At 43.9% G+C, this 25,109-nt stretch overlaps 2 protein-coding genes across 2 annotated transcripts; one reads left to right on the top strand and one right to left on the bottom strand.

Moving 5' to 3' along the window:
* Positions 1-1,219: 1,219 nt before the first annotated feature.
* Positions 1,220-5,150, bottom strand: ROMO1 (reactive oxygen species modulator 1). The gene is made up of 3 exons (XM_057385856.1): positions 5,067-5,150; positions 4,376-4,506; positions 1,220-1,542 (listed from the first exon to the last, which is right to left on the bottom strand). Exons 2-3 carry the CDS (start codon positions 4,504-4,506, stop codon positions 1,434-1,436), a joined length of 240 nt encoding a protein of 79 aa, XP_057241839.1. The 5' UTR covers positions 5,067-5,150; the 3' UTR covers positions 1,220-1,433.
* NFS1 (NFS1 cysteine desulfurase) lies at positions 5,133-20,275 on the top strand. The gene is made up of 13 exons (XM_057385855.1): positions 5,133-5,308; positions 5,406-5,473; positions 6,197-6,313; positions 7,688-7,771; positions 8,435-8,587; positions 9,491-9,584; positions 12,799-12,933; positions 14,250-14,407; positions 15,809-15,914; positions 16,087-16,168; positions 17,585-17,668; positions 17,790-17,879; positions 18,520-20,275. Exons 1-13 carry the CDS (start codon positions 5,173-5,175, stop codon positions 18,581-18,583), a joined length of 1,371 nt encoding a protein of 456 aa, XP_057241838.1. The 5' UTR covers positions 5,133-5,172; the 3' UTR covers positions 18,584-20,275.
* Positions 20,276-25,109: the final 4,834 nt, after the last annotated feature.

The following is a 25,109-nucleotide window of genomic DNA, read 5'->3' as shown; positions in this document are numbered from 1 at the left end:
CCAGATGTCTGAGATRGCCACTGCATGGTATCCGGGTAAACCAGGGGATAGCATATGCTCAGCACGTGCAGGAACTTTTCCCAGAGCCCTCCATGCAGTGTGGCTGTGGTTGCTGAGGACCTGAGCACAAATCTTGCCCTCCTCCRGCATAGTTAAAAGTTCAGTCCAGAGGTGTCTCCCTCCTGCCTACATCCACTTCCATCTTTCATAAAGGGTTAAGAGTCCAGGGGCTGGAGCTGTCCATTACAGTGGCTTTCAGTCTGGTTTCTGCAGGGAGCCTGCCCTCTTGCTTTGCCCTGTCTGCCCCTGTCCCACCGCCCTGGCCTTTTTATCTACTRAGAAAAGCTGTTTGACCTAGGTGGAGAAAGGGAGAACAGAATATTCCTCATGTGTGGGTGAAGGTGGGGCAGGCACCAGCACTCTTGCTGTTCCCATAGTATTGTGGGGAGGACCTGCTCTGTAGCCCCTGGGGCTGTAGCTGTGCCTTAGCTGCAGTGGGGCAAGGGCCTGTCCTTGATCAAGAAACTGGGAACAGGCAAAAGGCAAATATACTACAGCAGGATCTTGAGAAGCTGAAGAAATAAAGCTGCTCTAGGCTTGCTTRATCTGAAAACAGCCTTTGAGTGGTCAATTTGTGTTTCTGCCTTAAAAACTGGAGAAAAGGCACTTCTACCAGGTCAAGGCTGTACAGGTACTGGTTGCAGTAGTGTGGCTGCTCACCTGTCCTCACACAGAACTAAAGGAGAAGCAGAGAGGTGCCTTGTTTCAAAGGGCAAATACTGGAAGATTACAACACCAACAACCCTTGCCTAAGTTGGCTGGAGGTACTGCTTCTGMGTGCCAGGAGGGATCCACTGCTCTCCTGGGGAAGGACTGAGCACGTTGTAGTCCTGCTAAACCAGAATGTAGGAAAAGACTCAGTTCCTGGAAACACAGCTCTTAAGGGACCTGTCTGAATCTTGGGGTCCCTTCCTCTGTTGAGGGCATCTGCCCCATGTTACCTGGAACTCAGAAATGGGACCAGTTTCACCCCACGTATTTTTGCAAGAGAACAGAAATTTGATTATTGATCTGAATTACCCACCATCCAATGTTCCTAGACTCAGGAATGCATGAAACAGCAGCTCCCTATCCATATGGGCAATGTGAGCTGCCCAAGTGCCAAAGGGAGAAACTTGTGCTTCTTACATCTGTTACTTACATCTGTGAAACAGGAACTTTAATGTAGTAAAAATGCTTATTGATTCTCATTGTTTTGGGAGTTGGGAGGAAAGTAGAAATTTGGTAAAAAGCATCTTACAATCAGCAGAGCATGGAGGGTAGGATTGCTGTTTCATGAAAAGCTCTCACTTCCAAGTATCTAAAGATTTTATTATTGTACAGAGGAGGAATGGCTGGGTGAAGGTGCTCCAGGATTAATCCCAAACTCCAGATCAGCAGCGTATTCCCATACCAATGGCCATGAATGTCCCAAATGTCCCACCGCTTTGCATCATCGTTTTGCCAACTCCACCCATCAGCTCTCGTCCTCTCATGCCAATCCTGAGATAAAGAAAACCACAGGGATTATATGAAAGCTGAACCCTGACAGGTCACAAACATGCATCAGAAAACATTTGAGACAATCAACTCATGACTGTAAATTGAACATTTCTTCAGTCTAAATCTGCGCAATTGTACAGCTCCTGCCTGTCCAGAGACTGGCTGCAGTACCCTGCACTATTGCAGAGGCTTCTTGGGTGGCCCTCACCAAAGCCCCATGTGTATTTTTTCCTACAGTGGAACCCTCCTCCCACACCTTCAGCAGGAACAGCTTTGGATCTTAGTCCCCAACATACCCTTAGCACAGGAAAAAAAAAAAGGTGCTGTCGAACTATTTTACTTGCCAGAGTACAAAAAGAGTTGTCTGAGCTCTTATATTGTCATATACTCTAGCTGCAGTGGCAGTGTTTTTAATACCACCAACTTAACTTCCTGTTCATTTCTGACTCTATTTTTAATATGAGACACCTGAAAGGCCTAAAAACTTCAAAAGGTATTTCTGTTCTCCAGTTTTCACTTACCTCAGGTTAGACTGAAACAAAAAAAAAATTTCTGTCTCAAGAAGCTCTTGTAACACTTGGCTTTTAAGCACTGCAGTGACTTYAGGTTCTAAGGAATTTCATGCACTTCATTCTTAAAACATGAGATTTTTCCCTCAAAATGGTACAGCTGAAGTACTATAGCTGTGTCATTCAAGTACGACAGAACCACTATCACTAGTTCTTCTAAATCTCCTAAATTATATATTTTGCCAGCATCATACTGCTTACAAATACTCTCTTGGAACTGAGATAACAAAACTTCAAACTCCCATTAGAGTAGATTTGGTGCTTCTTCCTCCTTCACCTCCCCCATGTTTAATCACAGGTAAAAACCATAAAACAGAAAGACTTCTGCCGACTATGAAAGAGCTGACTTCAGTGATCTTTTGTCTTAGATGATTTGCAAARCCAGTCAGCAGTGCCAGAGCAAACACAGAGCAGCAAGCACGGCTTGTTTTCATGTCAGCACGCTGATGAGCCCCAGAAGGTGGAATATTGATTGCCCCTCTCCATTGCACAATGGGACAGCCTGAGTCCAGCCATGTCTCTGCCCACACTCCTGCAGTTCAGACTCAGGGTCAGTTTGGTAATTGCCTCAGTGCARGAGATGAGACGTGCAAAGGGGCCACGATGCAGACACTGAGACCTTACAGAGGTCTGACCTCAGGAAACTTTAGGGTCAGGAGAGGGCTGCACACGTATCTGCACAACTCGTCCAGTTCCTCCTGGAGCTGATCCTCCACAGCCTCAGCTTCCCAGTTAACTTCCCTTGCAAGAGGCAAGAAAAGTTCTGTGAAACTGGGACATCCTCGCATATGGGGGACCCAGAGGTGACGCCCTGCCAGCACCGGCCTCACCTGCTGGAGGTTGGGGCCTACTGCTGTAGCTGGAGTCCCTGACAAGGCTCTACTCATGGGACTGACACAGGACCAAACTGAACCCCTTCCCAACTGTCCTGGTTTTGCTTGGTCCACTTTCTTGGTGGTGGGGGGATGGGACCAAGAAACCACAAAGATGGCTCCTTTGACAAAGTTCTAGAAGCTTTCTCCTTCTCCAGCAAAAAAGAGCCCTGCCCCTGTGTTTTAGAGCCAATCCATTATGGCTCTGAGGTTGATGGACAGGCTGCCCATCAGGCCTGGGCCAATTGCACATGGTAGATACACCTCTGTGATGATGTATGGTCTTGTACTTAAGAAGAATTCAAAACAAGATGGGGGCGGCCGCCATGTAGTTTTTAGGTTGTTGGTATCATGCACTGGGGAAAAACAGAGCAGGAGGGTGAGGAGATGTAAGAAGAAAAAATGGAGACTCAAGATTACAGTAAGGAGAAGACAGGTACTGTTGTGCTGTGCTTTGGTGCTCAAACATGGGGAAAAAAAGCTGTTCTCGAAAGGACTACTTCTTCAGTGAAGACCTATGTAGAAAAGTGAGCGACTTTGCTCTGAGAAAACCCTGGCCTTGGAGGACTGGACTGATTATAAGCCAAAAAGGGGGAAGAGGCTTGCCCCCCGCCACATCTGAAGTGAGTGGATGCTAAGAAGAAGCTGTGTTCTGCCAGGAGATTTGAGAGATGGCCTTGGAGGACTGTTTTCCTTTCTCCCACAAGGTAAAGAAAAGGAATCCCATTCCATCAGCAGTTATACACTGACTGTTTCTTGGGAAAAGGAACTTCCACAGCTTTTTGGAGCTGTAAGAACACTTCTCCTATGATGCTGGACGACAACTGTAATGAGTAGTTTGATCTATGTTAGACTTTTATTCCTTCCCCCTGTGTGTGCAGGAAGACATGGGGGGTGGAGAGGGATGACCTGAGAAAGAGATGGGTCCTCAGAAAGAATAACGGTGTCTTAAAGAAAGAATAAAGGTGTCTTAAAATGTCCATTTTTATTTTTCTTCTCCTTGTAAATTTTTCCCTATCTTTGTTCCCCTCCCCGGTGCCGTAGTATTCTTAGTAGTTCTTAGTAATAAATCTATTTTGTAACCTAAGTTATTCAGCCTGTCCGACCATTTTCAGGAGCATATATGTATCTTTCTCTCAACTACATTATGTTATCTAAAAGGCATAAATTTTAGTGTCAATTGGGCTTTTGCTCTCCCCTCTGCCTCTCCGGTGGGTGGGGGGAGAGAATGTCATGGGTGCTTTGGCTTTTGGTCCAGTTCAAACCATAACATTTTTGGCGCATTGGCCAGGAAAAACAGGTTTAAACCCACAACACCAACCCACAACAGGATCATTTCTCTGGCTATTGCCCCATCACCATCTGTCTGTGGAAATCATTCCCTTGGCATACCTGAGGCAGGAAAATGTGCCGAACAGCGCTCCTGCAGCCATGCCCACTGCAAAGCCCATCATGAAACCCATCTTTATTCTGTCAAAGCAGCTGGGCTGTGACTGCCCATACGGTCCCACGGTCACAGGCATCTAAAAAAGAAAGGAAAATACCCACACACAGATTTACTGCTTTGTCTAATAAGACTCCTATAACCAGACTGGGATGGCAGCCTGGCCCGTACAGCTGAGCCTCTCGTGCGTGCAGTCCTGGAGGTTGTTCTGGCTCCCGGGTTTGTTTCCTCGACTGTCAGCCAGGAAGGACAAGGCGGGAATGACGGTCTCGTTTGGCCCTCAAAAAGCTCTTGCGTGCGCGCTGTGGCTGCCGAAGCTGTTCCGGGGCCTSACCCCGTGTGCTCTCCAGCTCCCARAGAGCAGAGCACGCAGCACCGGACCGAACCTGCACTGCTGGCCCGTCCTCCCCGGGCACCGCCGGCCCCGGGGACAGCGGAACAGGAGCGACCCACCCTTACGGAGAGCCAGGCCGAGACGGGGACTCAGGCCAGGGGCTCAGGCCGCGGTCGCCCGGGAACTGCCGGCCGCCGCCTGCCGTCCAGCGCAAAAGCTCGCGGGGGCGCATGGGGGTCCTCAGCGCGCACTTCACCGCCCCAGCGCCCGTTCCCGTTCCCGTTCCCGTTCCCGCCCCCCGGTACCTCGCTCGGCCGCACCGCACCCTCCGCCGATCTGGAGCCGACTTCCGGCGCGCTCCGTGACGCACAGGAAGGGGCGGGCCCGGCCGCGCACCGTCCGTCGCTCGCCATGCTGCTGTGGCGGCGCCTGGCGGCCCTCAGGGGCGAATGTTCCCCGCGGCGAACATTGGGGGGACCGGCACCGGGACCGGGACCGGCACCGACACCGGGATCGGCACCGGCACCGAGACCGGCACCGAGACCATGTAAGGCCGCCGTCGGGCAGAGCTCTTGCCCGGGCAGGAGTAACCCCCCCGTTTCCGCCGACTCCTGACAGCAGCTTTCCCCCTCTTCTCCCCTCAGGGCGAGCCGGCGAGCTCGGCGGCGCTCCTCGACCGCTCTACATGGATGTCCAGGCCACCACCCCGCTGGTAAGGACCGCKCCGAGCATGAGAAGCGGAGCACTCCCGGTTCTCTCGTCCCGGTGGTCGCGTGTGTCCCGAGGTGCCGGGCACAGAGAGCGGCGTTGGGCGCCGGCTGTAGCGGCACGGGCTGTTCCTGTCACCGCAGGGCAGTGCGGGCATCCCCCGGAGGAGCTGTGGCTGCGCAGGGCACTCCCTGGCTGGCAGCCCTAGCGCCGCAGGGCAGAAGCGTGGCGAAACCGCTTAGGAGCTCGCACCGAGCCCTGCGGGAGTGGGGAAATCTCCGAGAAGCAGCGGGAAGTGAATTCAACCAAAATACTGAACTGACGTTTTGCCAAACATTTTACGACCTTGTATTTTTTCTGCTCAGAAGAAAGGCCAGATTGGACGGGGTTTGGAGCCATTTGATCTAGTGGTGGCTATCCCTGTGTGTGGCAGGSAGGTGGAACAACATAAGCTTTAAAGTCTCTTCCAGCCCAAGCACGTCTGTGATTCTGTAGGAATTCTTCTAGGATCTTCAGTGCAGATCAGGGTTGCATGCGCAGAACGTAATTGCTAGATACTTGTGTTACACTTAACATGCAATAGCCTCACGTTTTCAAGATCTGGCCTGAGCTAAAGCAAGACRCTGCAACAGAAGTGCTGCTGATCCTGTGACAGGGGGTGTGTSCAGAGGGAACAAAGATGCTTTTCCTTCTACTTTTCTAAGGCTGGATGGTTTGTGTTCCACAGGATCCCAGAGTCCTGGACAGCATGCTCCCATACCTGACAGCCTGCTATGGCAATCCCCACTCCAGGACCCATGCCTATGGCTGGGAGAGCGAGGCCGCCATGGAGAAGGCAAGGCAGGTGAGTCTTTGACACTTCACAGTCACATTAATTTTSCTGCTGCTGAGGAAATTCGGGGTCAAAAGAACCTAAAAAAAATTTTTTAAAACCCTGTTCTCTGGGCTGAATTTAGCAGCTTCCTCTTTGCTTAGCTGTACTTTAGTAGATTTACTGCAAGAAAAAATAGAATCATAGAATATTTCATGTTGGAAGAGACCCACAAGGATCATCAAGTCCAGCTCTGAGGCTGCACAGGATACCTGAACAATTCTACCAYGTGCCTGAGAGTATTGTCCAAACACTCCTTGAACAATGGCAGGCTTAAAGCTGTAGCAACTTCCTTGGGGAGCCTGTTCCAGTGCCTGACCACCCTYAGGGTAAAGGGTAAAAAAACCTTTTTCCTAATGTCCAGCCTACACTTCCTCTGACACAGCTCTGTCTGTTCCTTTGGGCCCTGTCACTGGTCACCAAAAGCAGAAAGCTGCCTSTCTGCTGTCCCTCATGAGGAAGCTGCGGTCCCAGTGAGGGCTGACCTTAGTCTCCTTTTCTTCAGACTGAAAAAACAAAGTGACCTCAGCTGTTTGTTTTACAGCCTTCCCTCTAGGCCCTTCACCATTTCATGGCCTCCCTCTGGATGTTCTGTAATAACTTCATATCCTTATGTAGATTTGTTCCAAACTGCCCCCAAGATTCAAGGTGAGGCCATCCCAGTGCAGAGTGGCACAGTCACCCCCTTGCTTGGCAGGCAATGCTGGGCCTCCTGACCTTCCAGGACAGGGCTGGTCCCTGGGGCTGCCAGGGCACTGCTGGCTCCTGTTCCACTTGCCCTCAGCCCAAACCCCCAGGTTCCTTTCTGTGGTGCTGCTCTCCAGCCYCTTGTTCCCCAATCTSTCTCTACATCCAGGACTCTCCAGYCCCAGGTGCAGAAATTGGCACTTGTGCTATCAGTGAGAGCAACTGAAATAACAGAAAGCAATATTTTAGGCAGAAGTGCCTCAGGACTTTTAGTTTCCTGGAGTCACAAGCACATTGATGCAGTCATTGGACTAACTCCATATTTTATCATTCTCCTAATCTTAGGTATAGTTGTTGTAGTTTTTTTTTAAGTAATATGTAATGGGGTTTTGTCTACCTAAGTTTTTACCTCTTTTATAATAGATTAATGTTTAATACTGCTCCTAATGAGTGTGGATGAGCTAATGAATGTGGATTCTGTGTGTATTTTATATTAATGCAAATATTAAGATTCTTGTATTTGTAGGATAACTTTGTTATGTACCAGCTGTAATCCCTTTGAGGCTCAAGGCAATATTCTTGAAAACATTTTGCATGTATTTTGCTGTAATGAATTGTATATTTTCTTAACAAGTCCAATTTGTATTTATTTTTAAACAGCAAGTTGCAGATTTAATAGGAGCTGATTCACGGGAAATTATATTTACCAGTGGTGCAACAGAATCTAATAATATGGCAATTAAGGTAAAAGGTTTATGTTGGTTCTTATTGTTAAAATTATGCATTTWAGAACTGTATGCATCTCTCAACARTTTAAATGTTAATATGTTGGTGTARGTAGCAAATATTTGCCTCCCTGGATTTACTCTTTATGATTCTCTCTTACATATGTGGAGGAAATACATGAATKAATATTTTGGTGGCCCAGGATATGATTTTGAGGGCAGTGTAAAATATTTGATGTTTATCTTGTATACACCAAATACAGTCTTTCTGCTTATGTAATGAAAATCTTTGTTGTGAAATATARTGGACATGCAGATTAGAAACTTTTTTCTGATGAAGGATAGGTTGTGTATGTAGTATGTGGTTGTTCAGACTTCTCAGTGTATATGACTCCACTGCAAAAGTGTTTAAAAAATGCTTTGGTAATGGAATCTACAGTTTCTATCTATAAATATTTTCACAGACTTTTTGAAAAGCAAGTACTGTTGGAGATATGTATTGTGGATTGTATGTCAGTGCCTTTTAGATTTATGACTTGGATCAAACAGGAATGATCCAAATGAATTGTATCTAACTAGTAATTTCTTATTTCGAATAATTTTGTATAATGCTTTCTTCACTGGTCTAATACTTGCTTTCTTTTTCATGGCCAATTTCTTTTTCCTGGACTGTGCCTAACAGGGTGTTGCAAGGTTCTATAAATCCAGGAAAAAGCATATCATTACRACACAAACAGAGCACAAGTGTGTGTTGGATTCTTGTCGTTCCCTGGAAACAGAAGGTTTTCGCATCACGTATCTACCTGTTAAAAAAAATGGRCTCATAGATTTGAAGGTAAGTTGTTACTGACAGAAATAGACTAAAAATATCAGGGTTTTCTTCAAATTGGTGCTCAAGACATTGTGTCCTCTTGATGAAAAAGAGGAAAGGATGATAAATATCACAAAGTAGWATGARAGTCATAGTYAAATCTGTCACATCTRTGGAAGGATTTTCTSTTCTGTTGCYTACAGTTTTTCTCAACCAAAACATYCATCTCCTGTTCCACCATTCAGCTGCTGTTGTTCACATTCGTGCAGGTGGACCTGTTGTGTACCCTGTAGGGAGCCCTGTACTTGAGGCATTGTTTCAGTGATTACAGTAGTCCCTATGGCTTCTGAGTATACTGGATGCCATGAGATGCAGAAGTTGTATGTTTTTAGTTGATTGTCTTGTAGCACAGAGCAGCAACAGTTTTATTCCCAGTCCTCACCTGCTGTGGARAGCAGTGGTGTGTGGGATGGAGCTGAGAGATCAGCCTGTGTGCATAATATGTGTYGTGTTTTCTGAACATTTTGCTGCAGACATGATGTGACTTTTGCATAAAGTGCAGCACCTTTACAGCCAGCCTCACCTTGGCTAGATGAGGCTTGTGATGTTCTGTGGGTGGTTAATTCATTAAAGGAAATGGTTCAGAGAAATGTATGGGTTATATCACAGCCTGTTGAGATTTGATTTAATCAAGTGTGGYTGCAGGTGTGTCAGAGGGTTGGGACATGCAGAAATGCAATTAATCCACTCCTCTTCCTACAGGAATTTAATGTCCACTTGGGTTAGTATTCTCCCCAGGGCTTTTTGTCAGAATCCCAGGTGTTTGTTGTGAATGAGGGACTGGTGGTTGAGTTGCTGGCAAAGATATGTACAGGAGTCATGCTTCTCTGTTAGTCACAACTTTTGTCTCTCTGAATCTTTCMCCAGGAGCTGGAGGCTGCGTTCCAGCCAGATACAAGTTTGGTGTCTGTGATGACWGTCAATAATGAAATAGGTGTAAAGCAGCCAATTCATGACATTGGTAAGTACACTAAGTGTCTTCCAGATGCCAGGTAAGGTTGCTTCTGCTTCATTTTAGTTAAATTTTTCATCCCCAAATGGCACTGATGCAAAAGATAAGGTGTAATATAGCAAAGGAAAAAATAGTAGCATAAATACTTTGAAATAAAAAATGTAATATAAATAATACTGCTGGCCCAAATGAAAACTGATTTTAAAGGAGAAGTGAGAGTGAAATTTTGTACCATTATGGTGAACATTACAGYAATCATTTCCCTGGATGGATCAGTTCATTGGATTATATGATGGRTGAAAAAATTGCACAGAATAACTGGCCAAAATTGAGTATATATACCATAACAATTTATTGAGCACCTGTAGTGTTTAAGAGGAGAAATGTGCAGAATTTGGAATGGGAGAGTTGGTGAGCACCATATTTAGACAAGCTTTCCCCTGATATTGCCATATGTAGTCATGAACAATTGYTTTGTAGGCCAAAAGGCCACTGAAGAGCTATGTTTCTGGAATGGGAGGCAGGGAGAGGGTGAGCCAGGCTCTGAGCTGGCAGGTGGAGTGACAGGGACCTCAGRGCACATAAAGGGAGATCCTGGAGAACCATGGTTATTGGAGCATGCAGGGGGAGTGGGTGCCTACATATGCAGGTCCCTGGATCCCAGGTGATTTGTTGATAGTTTCCTGTGACAGTAAAAAACATATAAATACCTGTCTCTGTCCTGGTTTCACACCAACTGGCAACCAAGTATCTTGCAGCTGCTSTCTCACTGCCCMACCAGCAGGATTGGGAAGATGATTTGAATGGTAAAAGCTAGGAAATTGTGGGTTAAGACAGTTTAATATGGAAAGCAAAAACCATGCACACAAGCAAAAAAAACCCAAAGAATTCTGTATTGCTCCCCATGGGCAGGCAGTTGTTCATCCATTTCCAGGAGAGCAGGACCCATCCCATGCAGTGGTGACTTGGGAGTACAAACACCATTAATCCAAATGTYTCTCCCTTCCACCTTTTTCCTCCCAGTTTTATATACTGAAACTGATGCCCAAAAAGATRGGCTAGAAATAAAACCCTGTAGACTGGTGTCTATATAGCAGGTATTTTATTGCAGYGCTGGAGGTGAGGAGGATCTCTTCACCTAACTCACCCACCTTTGTCTAGTGTTGTATTGTTGTATAGTAAGTATTGTTTAATACTGCTATTTCAGCATAACATCATCATGTACATGTCCAGAACTAATTTATATAATGTTATCTCATGGTTATAAATAGTTATTCTATATTGTGCTTGCGCTCTCCAGTGTAGGTGGTCTTGGGGATCTTCTTCAATGAAGGTTCAAGGTCTTCCTCGCACCTGAACTTTTCAACTTTTCAGCTTTTCATTTGGAGCACATGTAGTTATGGTGTTCCTTGGGCTTTTTGGATCTAACCAGTCTAAATTCTTCATCTTGTGGCCAACTGGCTTTACATTTCCCAATTTCTCATTAGTACATCTTGCTGTTTCCCTGTTAGCTATACTTAATCTGTTTTTGAGGTTATCCACCTGGAGAGTTTTTTGCTTACATAAGCATGCAACTAGTTAACTACTTTTGGCTATTATATTGTATAGAAAGTTGTGATTCAGGTTATATAAGTATTAAAAGTTATAATTTAGGTTATATAAATATTAAACAGTTGTAATTCAGGTTACATAGGTATTTTATAAATCAAACTATATAAGCATCTTGTAACTCTGACCCAAGTTATATAGGCATCAAAAGCATATGACACATGTCATATGGTCTGGAATATCCTTTTGGTAATTTCAGATACCTGTCCTGGCTGTGTCTCTTTCCAGCCTCCCACACACCCTCAGCCCCCTTGCCAGCATGGCTGTACAAGGGGCAGAAGATGCCTTGGCTCTGTGTWAGCCCTGCTCAGTAATAACAAAARCATCTCTACTRTTGTCACCCCTGTGTTCAGTACAAATTCAAAACACAACCCCATACTAGYCACTGTGAAGAAAGTTAGCTCTACCCTGGCYAAAACCAGCACAGCTTCATATTYAAGGTATCCTTCCATAAGGTGTTTGAGTTTTTAGACAGTATTTAGGCTTTGGCTCTGCTCGGGAGTACATACTCCATAGGGTATTCTTTTCTTAGGCTGTGACAGGCATCTTGTTGTGCACCTGTTTTTCCTCTTGCTTAGCTGCTGCATTTATTTTTTTCTTCATAAAGCTCAAAGCAGCATTTCTCCCAACGTTTTCCGAGGTTCTGTTTCTTCGTTGACTAGCATTTGRCTGTCAGTGAATTGCTTACAGGCCTGAGGACTTTCCTCCTGTGCTTATATTGTCAAGGCCCTTACTATGGTTGCATGTTTAAATGCCAGAGACAGCTGGTACCAGCTCTAGTTCCCCCAGTATGAACTCTTAACACCTCGATAGCAGGTCCTACAGGCCGGCCTAGGGCCTTGAAGGGGCATTTTGAGGCTTTTTACTGTGTGGCCTGTGGCCTGATCTTGCTGGACCACAGAGGACTACTTATCCTGTGWAGTATCATGTTGAACCTCTTGTGCAGAGGAGAAGTCTGGGATGCAGCTGTGCARATTCTGTGGAATAATATTTGTGTTTATTGCGTTTCTTCATGTATTTTAGCCTGGTGGAAGTCTCAACTGACTTCAGGCAGTAGTAGTAAGTGTGTGTGTGTGGACTAGTGACAATTCTGAGTGTTTTTGAAGCTGAGTATTGGAAAACATGGAAAATAGAGGAAATGACATAAACATACTTTGCAAATACAAAGTTGGAAGGAAGGCTGGCTYGTACTGGACTGGTGTTGGGAAGATAAAGAATCAAGAAAAAACAATTTTGTCCAGCTGTGGTGTCATTCCTATGTGGAAACTTAAATGTTTCATGCAACTATTTGTTCTTAACCTTGTTAGATGGGTTTAGAAATCATCTCATTTACTAACAGGAGAAGACTTTTTAACTTCTCAAATGAAGAAATTCRCTGTAGTCTTACCTGCCTAAACCTGTGCCAAGGCATTAGCTACAGTAGCTCCTGCACAGATTTAGCCACTTCACTGTAAAAGAAACATCACAGTCCCCATTTCTACCTTTGTCACCTCAGATACCTCAATAACCTGCTGTTGTTTTAGATTCACTGATGCTTTAGATCCATTGTTGGAATCTTTGGGATCATAGCAATTAGATAAAATAATGGGGCTTTGGTTTGGTGTTTTTRTTACAGGTGAGATCTGTCGTGCACGTAAGGTTTTCTTCCACACGGATGCTGCACAAGCGATTGGTAAAATTCCTATGGACGTCAACAACATGAAAATTGACCTAATGAGCATCAGTGGCCATAAAATTTATGGGCCCAAAGGTACTGAAGTGCTRTATAGGGAATTGTTTCCATACCTACCTTAAGGTAACTACACCAGGCATGAAGTCAAACCCATTTGTCATAATGTCAGTTACTTAAACTGTAGAAAACTGTTCTGAGTGGTGGTGGACAGACTTTGGAGTAGGTCAGGCACTGCTGTCAGTGTAGAGCTGCAGTAAGTGGATCTTCAGTGCTGCATGGGTTGAGGTAACTTCACTGAAGAAAGAAATGGTGTTGTATAATGGTGGCAGCATTACAGCAGTGGGGTTTTCAGGAGTCATCTGCTTGGTGTGAAGCAGAGCTGATGCTGAAATGATTGAAATGAAATCACTTGGTTGTAGAGTTTAAGTTTAGACCCAAGTGTGAATTACAACAAGGAGACCAAAGGTAACTGATGGTGATTTTCGTTGTTTTGTACTTCCAGTGACTTKAGCTCCATTTGTGCATTTTCTTTGCAGAATGGGGTTTAATGTCCAGCTATGCATTTTCTCACRAAATACTAAGAAATCCAGCTGTTAYTATTGTCATGGTCCATTTAGTTTGTAACAGTGGGTGTTAAAAAGCCAGAAATCAGATTTCCTGTATGCTATGTGCTAATAGGAAACAAAAGACAGAATTCCTATTTAAGACATTATCTCTGGACAAGGACTAAATTTTAAACCAGTGACTTTGGACAGATGACAGATGTAATTTTTCACTATTTGTTATGCCTGGAAGTTGCAACTGTTCTTCCTGTAGTGCCAGTCACTCTTTAAGTGTACCAGGGCCCTTGAAGAGATGAAAATCTGGTTTCTGGGTGAGGAGAGTAGAGCGTTAAATTGACTGGCTGTCAAAACTGGTTCATCAAATCCACTCAGTGAAATTGCTGCCACTGGTGAGTCTTCCTAATGAGAAGCAAGGGAGTGGACTCCAGGGACTGGTTCTGGCCTAGTAATCCAGGGAAAGGATTTGGAAGTCAGTAAGGGAATGTCAGTGAATGAAATAYCTGCACATAAAAACTTCAGTGCAAAGGGATGAACTTCAGGTGTGTACAGGAATTGTGGGAAGGAAGGGAAATGCTGAGTCCTTGGGTGGCTGAAGCACAGTGGAAGAAGATGAGCTCTCACTGCTGAAGCTCTGCGAGCCTGAACAGGAACACTGGGAACAAACACCATTTCCTAGAAAATAATTCTGAACTTAGTCGCTTTATTTTTCTCCAGTTAAGAGTCCACATGTGTGTTTGTTGTGGAAATAAGAAATATTACCAAAGTTTGGAGCACCTGTTCRTAATTTCAGAACTCTGGGCACATGTTAGAGCTGCTGTCCTTGTTTCCAAGGGGTTGGTGCTCTCTATGTTCGCCGCCGGCCACGCGTCAGGCTGGAGCCCCTGCAGAGTGGTGGAGGCCAGGAGAGAGGACTGCGCTCTGGAACTGTGCCCACACCTCTRGCAGTGGGACTGGGGGCAGCGTGTGAAGTGGCCCGGGAAGAGATGGAGGTATGTGCCACAAGATATTTGTCCTGGGTTCCAGAAAATAGTATAACAGCACCATTTAGGTCTTGGATTCCTTAGGTCTTTTTGTGTCCTGGTAACTGAATTAAATTTGATTCTCATGTTTTAGCATTAAGTGAATGTTTTGAGAACTTACGGGATGTTTTTGTATAATTGTAAGTTCTTTCTAGAGTTTCTTTTTTTCTTGAAGTCATCTGAGTAATGGTTTTTTACCAGGCCACAACTGACAGATTTAGTGAAATACGGCTTTATGTGCTTGCTTTGACWTGTCCATTATGCATATGTGTATTAGCAGATCTTTGAAATGAATGTTGTGTTTATGTAATGTACCTTGACAAAATAAGACTTTCCAGTCTCTTATTATATGTATTGTGCCTGTTAAGTAAAAGTTCAAGTTTACTGCAGCTTTGCAACTAAGAATTTATTTTCTTTTTTCCTAGCTCAGACAGTAAAGTTTGTTTGCTAGGTGTGGTGTCTGAGCCTCTGTGTGCTGCTACATTTGTTCATGAGCACCAATGCCTTCCTTACAGCTGGAATGTAAAAATCCTTACCATGACAATGGGATGTATAGGCCMGATACCTGCACAAAAAGGATCAGTCTTCTTCCCAGGAGACAGGCAGAATTCCACCATGTGAGCTGTGTGGTTATGGAAGTTGAGGCTAGAGAGCCTGCAGAGTCTGAATTCTGCACAAGCCTCAGATCTGGATTCTTCTCCTTGCCAAGCAGCATTGTGGCATTTTAAAACCAACTGGTGTTGGAGCTAGACTTGTTTTCTTTTTTCAGATGTTAACAATCATGAATTGCACGTGTGCACATGGCTGGTTGTGTGTGCCGAAGCTGACCCCAGACCTTATTGCTTTCTTGGTATAAGTCACCTCATTTTCAGTCTAGAACAAGACACTGCACTGGGCAGTTCTCACCATGCAGGTTACTGACTATAAAAGCTGAGTTTATAGTAATTTGCAAGGTCATGTCTTTCTGTGGTATGGTTAGAGAGCTCCTGGGAAATCAGAGGCACTTGCTGTAATAGGTGCCCTTTCTTGTGGTGCAAAATGCTTCATCTTCTGCATTGCCTAACTTGTCTTTAAACACAAAGAACTCAGTGCTTTTATAAAAGTCAGTTTGGCAGTTGTGTATGTAGATCTTTCTGAATAGTGTGAAATATTTTTGAAGGCTGAGCTAACTAAGAACCAAGTGGTTATTCTCTTTTGAAACAGTGTCTAGAGCAGACAAAGTTTGAAAGTTTRAGTTTCAGCTGTGTTCTTATCCTTGTCTGGCCAAAAACAGTTGCTTAAGTCTGCTTGTAGCTGATGACAYAAAGCAGTTTGAGTGAGGTCAGACTGTACACTGTTTATTATTTGTGTCATTTCTGGTTTCTCTGCTAGTATGACCATAAGCGAATCTCACAACTGGCAGAACGACTGGTTACAAAAATAATGAGTGAAGTTCCTGATGTGGTGATGAATGGAGATCGAGAGCAKCGCTATCCAGGTAACTCAGACAAAATTCTGAGCCTGTCAGTACTGTCTGGCTCCTTGGTGTTAATGGCTATGTCTGAATAATACACTTGAGCACAGGATGCAAATCCTGACTTGCAGGGGACAATTTGCCTGATATTTTAGCTGATGGATTTTTTTTTTCTATTTCATTTATTTGTATGTAGGATGCATCAACTTATCTTTTGCATATGTGGAAGGAGAGAGTCTTCTGATGGCTCTGAAAGATGTGGCTCTGTCTTCAGGAAGGTAGGTGGAATGTATGGTAGAGATGGCAGTATAGTATATTTTGGAGAGAAAATAGCATCTGCTAATGAGGGTAAAAGCTAAGGAGTAATCTCCTCTGTGCCCTGTGTTTGCATATTCAATTAATGAATCAGCCTGGCATTCTAAGGTGGTGTTTAACTGGCACATTTCAACTGAAGATCAAATTTACTTATCCTGGAAGAAAAAAACAACAAACAAAACCACAAACAAAATCAAACAAAAACCAACAATAACAAACAAACAAACAAAACAAAAGAAAACAAAAAGACAAAAAAGAAATACCAAAAAAAAAAAATCCTAACAAAAAGACCCCCACAAACCCACAAAAACTTACTCTGGAATTCCTACCTACTAGTCTTGCAGACTGGTTACCTGGGATCTGAGTAGGCTTGACTTGTACGGTGACACTTGCATTCTAGAGGCTACCAGCATTTGAGCAGCTTCTGTCCTTCAGCAGGATTTCACTGCAATTAGTGAGGTTGGAYTTGTATCTGAATTAAATCAGTTTATAGCTCCTGTGTTAAATCCAAAAGCAAGAAAGAAAATTGCCTGTGCTTTTATGGAGCTCTCCTGACTACAGGAGTGGCGAGTAATGTTTCTGTTACCAAGAMAAACCTGATGTTTATGAAGAAATGAAGTGTAAGGATGCCCCCCCTCCTTCCCTCACCTTTGAGAACAAAGCGGTCATCWTATCCTAATTAGAAAGTGGTTGGCACTATGAACAGGAGGAACAAGTCTCCACATGACTATCTCCAAAGCCAAACACTTCTGTAATGTGAAGATCTCTTCTGATTTTCTGCTTTGTGCACTGGGGAGCTCTCCAATTGGCACTGCATGTTGCTACCTGTRAAAACTGAGTCACAGCATGTACCCAGTTCTGTATGCTGCTGCAAGGTCAGAGCTCTCTCCATTGACAACTGTAATAATCTTGCTCTGGATCCCGCTGTGCACTGTTTTTCATTTATTTGTTCTTTTTGTTCTGCTGCCAAACAGCAGCTTGTGAATTTTTTTTTCCTTTTATGTTCCTGGTGTGTAATGTTCTCTGGATAGGTCTGTCTTGCTGTCTTGGCTCCTTTGTCTTTTTTTCAGAGCCTCTACTGCAACTCATAATCTGCATTTCTGCTCCCTCTATGTGGCATTGCGTTTATTTGTGTATTCTCTGTATTCTCTCTCCTTTCCTTATGCTTCTAATCTATTACTCTCATTTTTTGTTAATGTCTGCCCCTTGTATTCTTTTTTCTTCAGTAGCAGAAATATCACTCTACTTGCTTGTATTCACTTGTGGTTTCTAGGAGGCCGGGGAAGCCGATACAGGCTGTTGTAAAGAGGTAAGTGACCTGTTCTTTGTTAGAGGAGAGGAGGCAAAAGTCTGACATTTCCCTGCCTTCCCTTTCCCAGTGCTTGCACATCAGCCTCTCTGGAGCCTTCCTATGTTTTGCGGGCAATCGGAACAGATGAAGATTTGGCTCACTCATCTATAAGGTGTGTGGASTGGTCTGTCCTAATGCTTCCAAATATTTTTCATTCCTCATGAAAGTAGGTGGTAGATTTGTTCCACCCCTCATATGCATGTTATTCAATTAATGCTTTTCTTTTGGTTTAGGTTTGGCATTGGTCGTTTCACTACAGAAGAAGAAGTGGACTATACAGTGCAGAAGTGTATACAGCATGTGAAAAGGCTGAGGGAAATGAGGTGAGACATTGTCTCATTGAATGCAAAGACTTTATAGGTGTATAATCATGGGAAGAGTTGCATTTATTTAGTTGAAAATAATGGTTTGGTTCCAAAATCTGGTGGTGTTTCTCTATATCAACAAACTGTGCCCCCACGTGGCTGGGAGCCTGATTTTAACATTAGTGACAAATTTCTAAGGAAACAAACCTGATACCAAACCTTTTGCCAGATCTTGYCTGTGCTGGAGAAAGAATATGAGTAGGGCAGGTACATAGGGCAGTACCTAGGAGGTTTTAAGCCAGAGAAGGTATTACTGGGTTAATGTATTGATAAGTTATTTTGTTCTAGTGAAACTGAAAGACTCATGACTTGTCTGGRCAGTGAAAATGCAAGGGTTCAGTCTCAGAGACACCAGTGCCTTATGCTGAAAGTGGGTGCAGGAAATGAGATGGAGCACATGCTCTCTCACCTCTTGTATTTTGGGTTGAGGACACAGTTGAGGGTTGATCATCTGAAGCTCACTGACCTTCAGAAGGGCAAGACAGGCAGATAGATATTTCCTAACTCCTTGTGTCATTGATAAAATTATCTGTTTAATTATTGTTGACGATGTCCTGTGCATTTCAGCTAGCCTTCATTTTTCTCCTTTTCTTTGCAGCCCTCTCTGGGAAATGGTGCAGGATGGAATTGACCTCAAAAGCATTAAATGGACTCAGCACTGAGAAAACATTGCTATCCATGGACTAGATGTAAATTAAAATGCATTTTCCTGTACAGTGTGGAGCAAATTATGCAGCACTTTGGTTTTCTGACACTTGGAATTTGGCTGGAGAACTACCCTTTCAGATCACAAAATCCAAGAAGCCAAAAATGAAGCTAGTCTTTATCACGGAGAAAGGCAAGCTGATCCAACACCCATTGTGTTTCTACTGACATACAGAAATTTATGCTAAAATGTAATTTATTCAAAAATGTATTTTCTAATGAGAACATTAAATCAATATGCTACTCCCAGGTCAGTGAATCCTGGCAAGAGTTTGCYTCTCAATGTAAGTTATCCCAAGTCACTGTTGTGTTTGCACCAATTGTTCTGTTGCCAATTTTTTCTGTTTGAGATGGGTGTCCTGCAATATCAGCTGGGTTTTGCCTCTCAAATGCCTTGTTTTGCAAGAAATTCTCAGATAGGATGTCACTTGGATCTCTAGAGGAAAGGGATGCCTCAGTGTGGCTATGTGCCTTCACAGATAAGTTGTATGTGCAGTTAAGAACAAATTTTTGCTGAAATTGAGTATTTCTAGCTCATTTTCCTTGGGTTTTTGTGTGTGCATCTTTTGTGTGTGTGTGTGTGTGTGTGCATTCATCCAAAAGATTCTTCTGTGTTCCAGAGTTTATGATACAATCGTGATGCACTCTGCTGTCCCCTCCACGGTTTTTTTTTTTTTCCAAAATGTTATTTTTTTCTGTGAGGAAAGAAAATTTGAATGACTTGTGGGGGAGATAGGCAGAATATGTCAGCTTCAGCAGCAGCACCAGTTTGGTGGGAGCATGAGCAGTAGAGGTGGTTGGGGAGAGCAGATGCAATGCAATGTCTTGAGGCAGTCTGGATTTTGGGGGAGGGGGTTTCTTGTTTGTTTTCTCCCTTTGTCATGAGATCTTTGCTGTTACTGTGTTTGCCTGTGGGCCTTTGGTTTCTCTTACTGCAGGGAGTTGTGCTTGGGTCAGCCTGTATATTTAGTCTGGAGATAAGAACACCTGGCGCTGAAGTTTTCTTTGTCTCACATATTGTACGCTGTGACTACAGATTCGCATGGGAATCCATTTCCTGCACATGGTGGGGGAAGTATCTGTTAAAAAGTGTTTGATGAGATTAATTTGTATCAGTGTTTCTCCTTTCTTACTTTGGTAATCTTTCCAGTAAGAAACTGAACCCTGTATKGAAAAGTGCCTTTGTTTCAGTGCGTAAACAAAGAGCTCTCAAAWTAATTGTGTTGATTGATGGATGCTGTGTTAGCTGCTGAATTTGATGCACCCATAGACAGTAGGTACACCTTCAGTTTGGGATGGAATCTACCTCGAGGATCAACAGTATCATGTAAATGCTGAAGGTGAATCTCACAAGATGGATTGTGTTACAAAAGCTTGTACATTTTTTGTTCCTTAGGACAATTTAGTTGTTTGTAATGCAAACCTAATCCTCAGCTTTTATTTGAAATTAYTAGCTTTAGCAGTTTTCATGTTGCAGTGCTGGCACCTTATATTTCATCACAACATTTTTAAAACTACCATATGCATAAATAGGTTTTAGTGGTGTTGTATGTACTCTTTTTCATCCTTGGGCCATATATATTTTCTGGGTTAAGCATGTGATAGCATGCTTTCCCAGCATGTTATAGAAATAAATGTTTATGAATTGTTTTGTGTGTTTTGAGAATGATAAAAAATATCAGATAAGAATTAAACTTGGCTACTGTCAGTCTTTTCAAATCCATCTTTCTAGGTGAACTATGCAGGACAATCATTAAGTTGCTAAATTGCAGCTTTCATTAGGCAACAAAGACAAGCTTCTGCCTTTTCTATGAAGACTGTTAGACGTTCGCTGCCATCGAGTTGACATTTGACTTTTGAAGAATCATTCTTCCCAAACTCAATGCCTGATCTGAGCTAATTTTTTTTTAAACTCAAATAGCTTAAATTGTGRTTATTTTGAAAAAAGTGACCCCCAATCTTGAGGATTCTGACCACCTCTTATATGATAAGATTTGAAATTAAAATTCTACATGTATAGGTTTGGGAAACTCATTCATACTAATAACAGGTATTTGTTTGAAATGTTTATAGGACAAGATGAAGAATAATGTATAGTGGAGATACCTTTTCCCATGTGAGAAAGAAGTAATGCCAAGGATGAACATCCAGCTGTTCCTCACTGAATGCAGTTAAAGTCTTTAGGGGAGGGGAACCTCAGTCTATCCCACTCTTACCAGCTGGATGCTAATGTGTGGTGGTGCATCATCCCTCCCCAGGCTGCACCATCATCTGGAAAATGCTCATTAGGCCTTGGCCTCGACAAACAGCCCTTGGGCTTGGCTCCTCTTGAGCTTATCAGAAGCACTGCTCCAGGAGCCAMTGGTGTGGTCAAGTGACCTGCTTGTTGTTTTTATGAGCAGCCTTGGAAACTTTTTTTTTTCCCGAATGGCATAACTTCATTTTTCTCCCACTTTCAAAGAAAGTTTCTGACTCGAGATGGGGCCAGGATGAAACATTTTTGTGACTAAAGCCCTTCTCTTGTGGTCCTMTAAACAGTGAGACCCTTGGAGCTCTCCAGGGCTGCAGTGACCTCCTTGTGCTGGGGCCTCTCCGAGCCAGGAACTCTCCCGTTTGCTGTGTCAGAGGATCCCCGAAGGGAAGGTCAGGTCCTGGGCCAACCCCCCACTCCTCTCGGTTCCAGCCTTCACCCTGTGAAAAATGCAAAGGCATCTGAAGTATTTCAGTTAGAGCTGTACATGTGCCTGCAGGGCTGTGATCTTATTAGCAACAGGGAGATCTGTTGTGACTGGAGGGTTGGAATGGAAGGATACGGATGGGGGACAAGAGAGACAGTGTTGCTCTCTGTGTCAATGAGCAGCAGGATTGCATGGAGCTCCCACCTGGGGATGAAAGAGGAACTGACTAAGAGTTTAGGAGTCAAGATTAAATGGAGGGCTTGGGGGTCTGCTACAGGCTACCTGACCAGGAAGATGACCCCATGAGACCTTCTACAGAAAAATAGGAAAGACCTTGGGTTTACAACCCCTAGCAGGAATTCAGTAGGGGAATTCAACCACCCTGACATCTGCTGGGGAGAGAACCTGGCATGGCACAGGCAATCTAGGAGGTTCATGGAATACACTGATGTCAACTTCCCTCTCCAAGTGATAGAGGAGACAATGAGGAGAGGAGCTATGCCACCTTATTCTCACCAACAAGGACAGGCCAGTGGGGAATGTGAAGCTCAAGGGCAGCCTGGGCTGCACAGACCATGAAATGGTGGAGTTTGAGATCCTTGGGGCAATGACAAGGAYGAGAAGCAACCAACAAAGAAGAAGTCAAGCAGAAACACCACGAGGCTTGGACAAACTGAAACAGAAAAAGGAAAACTACAAAAGGTGGAAGTGAGGACAGTTAGCCTGGGAGGAGTACAGAGAGAGTCTTCAAGCAGACAAAAATCAGGTTAGGAATGCTAAAGCACTGATGGGATTAAATTTGTCCTGTGATATCAAGAGCAATAAGAAAAGCTTCTAATGGTACATCAGTGATAAAATGAAGATTAAGAAAAAAAAAGTGGTCTGGAACAAAACAGGTGTGTTTTACTGGGACATGCAGGAGGCTCAGGTATTCAAAGACTTTTGCTTCKGTCTTCACTGGCAAGTGCTCCAACCACACTGCTTGAGTCACAGAAGGCAGAGGGAGGGACTGGAAGAATGAAGAACCATCTGCTGTAGGAGATCAAGTTCAAGACCATCCATGGAAATTGAAGGTGCACAAGCCCATGGGACTGTTGAAATGAATCCATGGGTCCTGAGGGAACTGACAGAGGAAGTGGCTAAGCACAATTCATCAATTTGAAAAGTTGTGGCACTCCGGTGAAGTTTTCACTGTCTGAAAAATATCCCCCATTTTAAAAAAGGGAAATAGGGAGCCTTGGGGAACTACACCTGTGTGACTGACTGGCGGGCAATTCTCTCCTTGCTGTAACATCAGTCATGGGCCAGCTATTTCCAGTCAAATGGTTTCTGCTAATATGTATGCCTCATGCTTTGAAATGGTACCATTTCCCAATGCTAAATCCCAAAAAAGCTGGCCTAAGAACTCCTCACTAGTGCTAAAAGCTTTGATGAAATTTCAGGCTGGTGAATAAGGTCCTGCACTGGAAGGAGGGAAGAAAATGTGAATTTTTAAAATGATCAGTATGAATGCTTGGGAGAAAGGATCCTTCTGACAGCTGCTGTTCCTCTGATCTGTCCAAATCAGACTAATACAAAAAGGCTTGTACAAGATGCTCTTATAAGAAGGAAAGCTAATACTAAGGAGCAGTCAGAGTGGGTTTGTGCTGAGTAGGCMTAGAAAAACCAGCAAGGTGTTTGATTCTAACAGTAGCTACACAGGATCAATAAGTCACATAATATCTGACTGACAGGTTTTAAATGGAGACTGGGATGAGGAATGAAAAGAGTGTTTCCGGGAGGCTCGGTGAGGATTATTTCTGTTGAACAKTTTTSTAAATGWTCTGGAAACAATTAAGATTTGTGGTTGACATGTGAATTGGTTGACAAAAGTGAATTGGAAAGGAAAATACRAAGTAGTATGAATCATTTAGCAAACTGAGTTCATTCATCCAAACCACATCCTTGTGTAGATGAAGGAATAGGATCAGAGGACGTATTTATGGAATGCTTTAGGGTCTGGAGACCTTTTAGGGTCTGGAGAAGCAAAGAACCTGGAATTTGGGGTAACGCTTCCAGACTAATGGTGCAGCAAAAGTATATTACAAGGAAGAAGATGTATTTATTTCATGTGTGGAATTGGCATAGTGCATACTCGTTCCCTCAAGTTTTACTTTATAATGTCTTGTGGAAATTTGCTTCCCCTAGTTGCAAACCTAACACCTTTCTTCAGTTTTGGTTTAGGTAAAGGAGACAGGTAAATTAGAGTGCCCCCAATGGTTTCCTTGTATCTAATAAAGGCAAATCCCGTTATTTTCTAATGCTGATTTTCTCTGCCTGCCTTTCCCCATATGCATCTTACAGGGAGAATATTGGACATGGTTACATGATCCCTTGTCCTTTAACCTTCTGTTTAGCAGTGTTTTGCTTTCCATGGRTACTTCCCTCCTGCTGTTGGTAACTAACTGCATGATGCTGCTGACTTGTCTTTGGTATACTTGATCCCTTGGCATGCTCCTAATACTATTAATACTAGTATTAATACTAGTCCAGGATTTTGTTCCTTTCATCCACTCTACAACCAATCTGCTTCTTAGTCTTGAGTGAACTASACATTATTTTCCCAGGAAAATTTGAGTATGGCTGAAAAGGCAGTTGGAGACTTGGTGTAGTTTGTCACGGGCATCTGTTCTAGACTTTGCTTCAAGCTGCACCACAGACCAGAACACCCGAGGTGCAAGGACATGAGCTGGTTTGCAGCAGCTGTCCAGGGCACTGGGATTTGCTCTTCAATGTGCCTTCATGAGTCTATATAGACTCAGTCTGGAGGCCCACTGAAGATTATAGAACTTGGTCCTGGATTTTTTTGATAGTCCATACAGTAAACCTCACAAGTCTCTTTATATACTTTATTTTAGCAATTTGGTCCTGATCACATTGCACAAAAACTGAAAAGACTTCCTTTCCTCCTCACCTGGGGTACTCCAACACTGTCCTCATGTTATCCTACAGCAATCAAGAAGTGTGTAAGCAGTTGGCACACCTACCAAAACAAAAAAAAAAAAAAAAAAAAAAAAAAAAAAAGGAGATATTAGTGTGGCAGAACTTGGTACTTTCAGGTCATCTATTATCATAAATACCAAACAGAATACAAAATCCGAAAAACTGGAGTTAGTAGGGAGAAGAAGTTAGGAGAGTGTGGGCTATTTCCTGGGAGGGGATGAGAGCAGTAAAGTAGAATTTGGGAGTAGAAAGAGGGGATATACACAAAAACAAAGAACGGGAGTGGGGACGATTGTGGTGCTGAGCAGCCTCAGGCTGGGTCCCTCTGCCTGAGGAGTGCACAGCTTCGACAGTTTTGACGATTTGCACCCCTCAACAGAAAACAGGACCAAAGTTAACTGAATTGTTGAACTCCAAAATTCGCTGTAAAAGTGTTTGCAAAGGGAGGCAATGATTTATTTTTAACCGTTTCTTGCAGAGGACTAAACATGTTTTATTTTTCCATTGGAAATGGCTCGTGTTGCTGTGCCCGTGTCCGCTGAAGCACAGTGACGGAGAATCCAGACGGGTCCGGGGTCCTTCGGCTCAGGGCACTTCATCGTTATCGCTGCTGTATTCAGTCAAGCCAGGGACAAACAGCACGGGGTACGGGCTCCCGGGAATCTTTCATTTTAATTCTGCAACCTGGTCGCAAGTCAAGAAGTTGGAACAGCCGCTCTCAGGGCTCTTTTGTTGGTTCGAAACAAAACGCGCCCCCCAAGCCCCCACTCCCTCAGCGGTTCCCTCAGCGGGGACCACAGCGGCCCCGCCCCCACAGCCCCGC

The sequence above is a fragment of the Malurus melanocephalus genome, unplaced genomic scaffold, assembly GCF_030028575.1.
Source record: "Malurus melanocephalus ecotype Western Australia unplaced genomic scaffold, MMel_1.1 scaffold_881, whole genome shotgun sequence".
NCBI lineage: Eukaryota > Metazoa > Chordata > Aves > Passeriformes > Maluridae > Malurus > Malurus melanocephalus.
The sequence above is the reverse complement of the archived record's forward strand: the minus strand, read 5'-3'. Positions and strand labels throughout refer to the sequence as shown.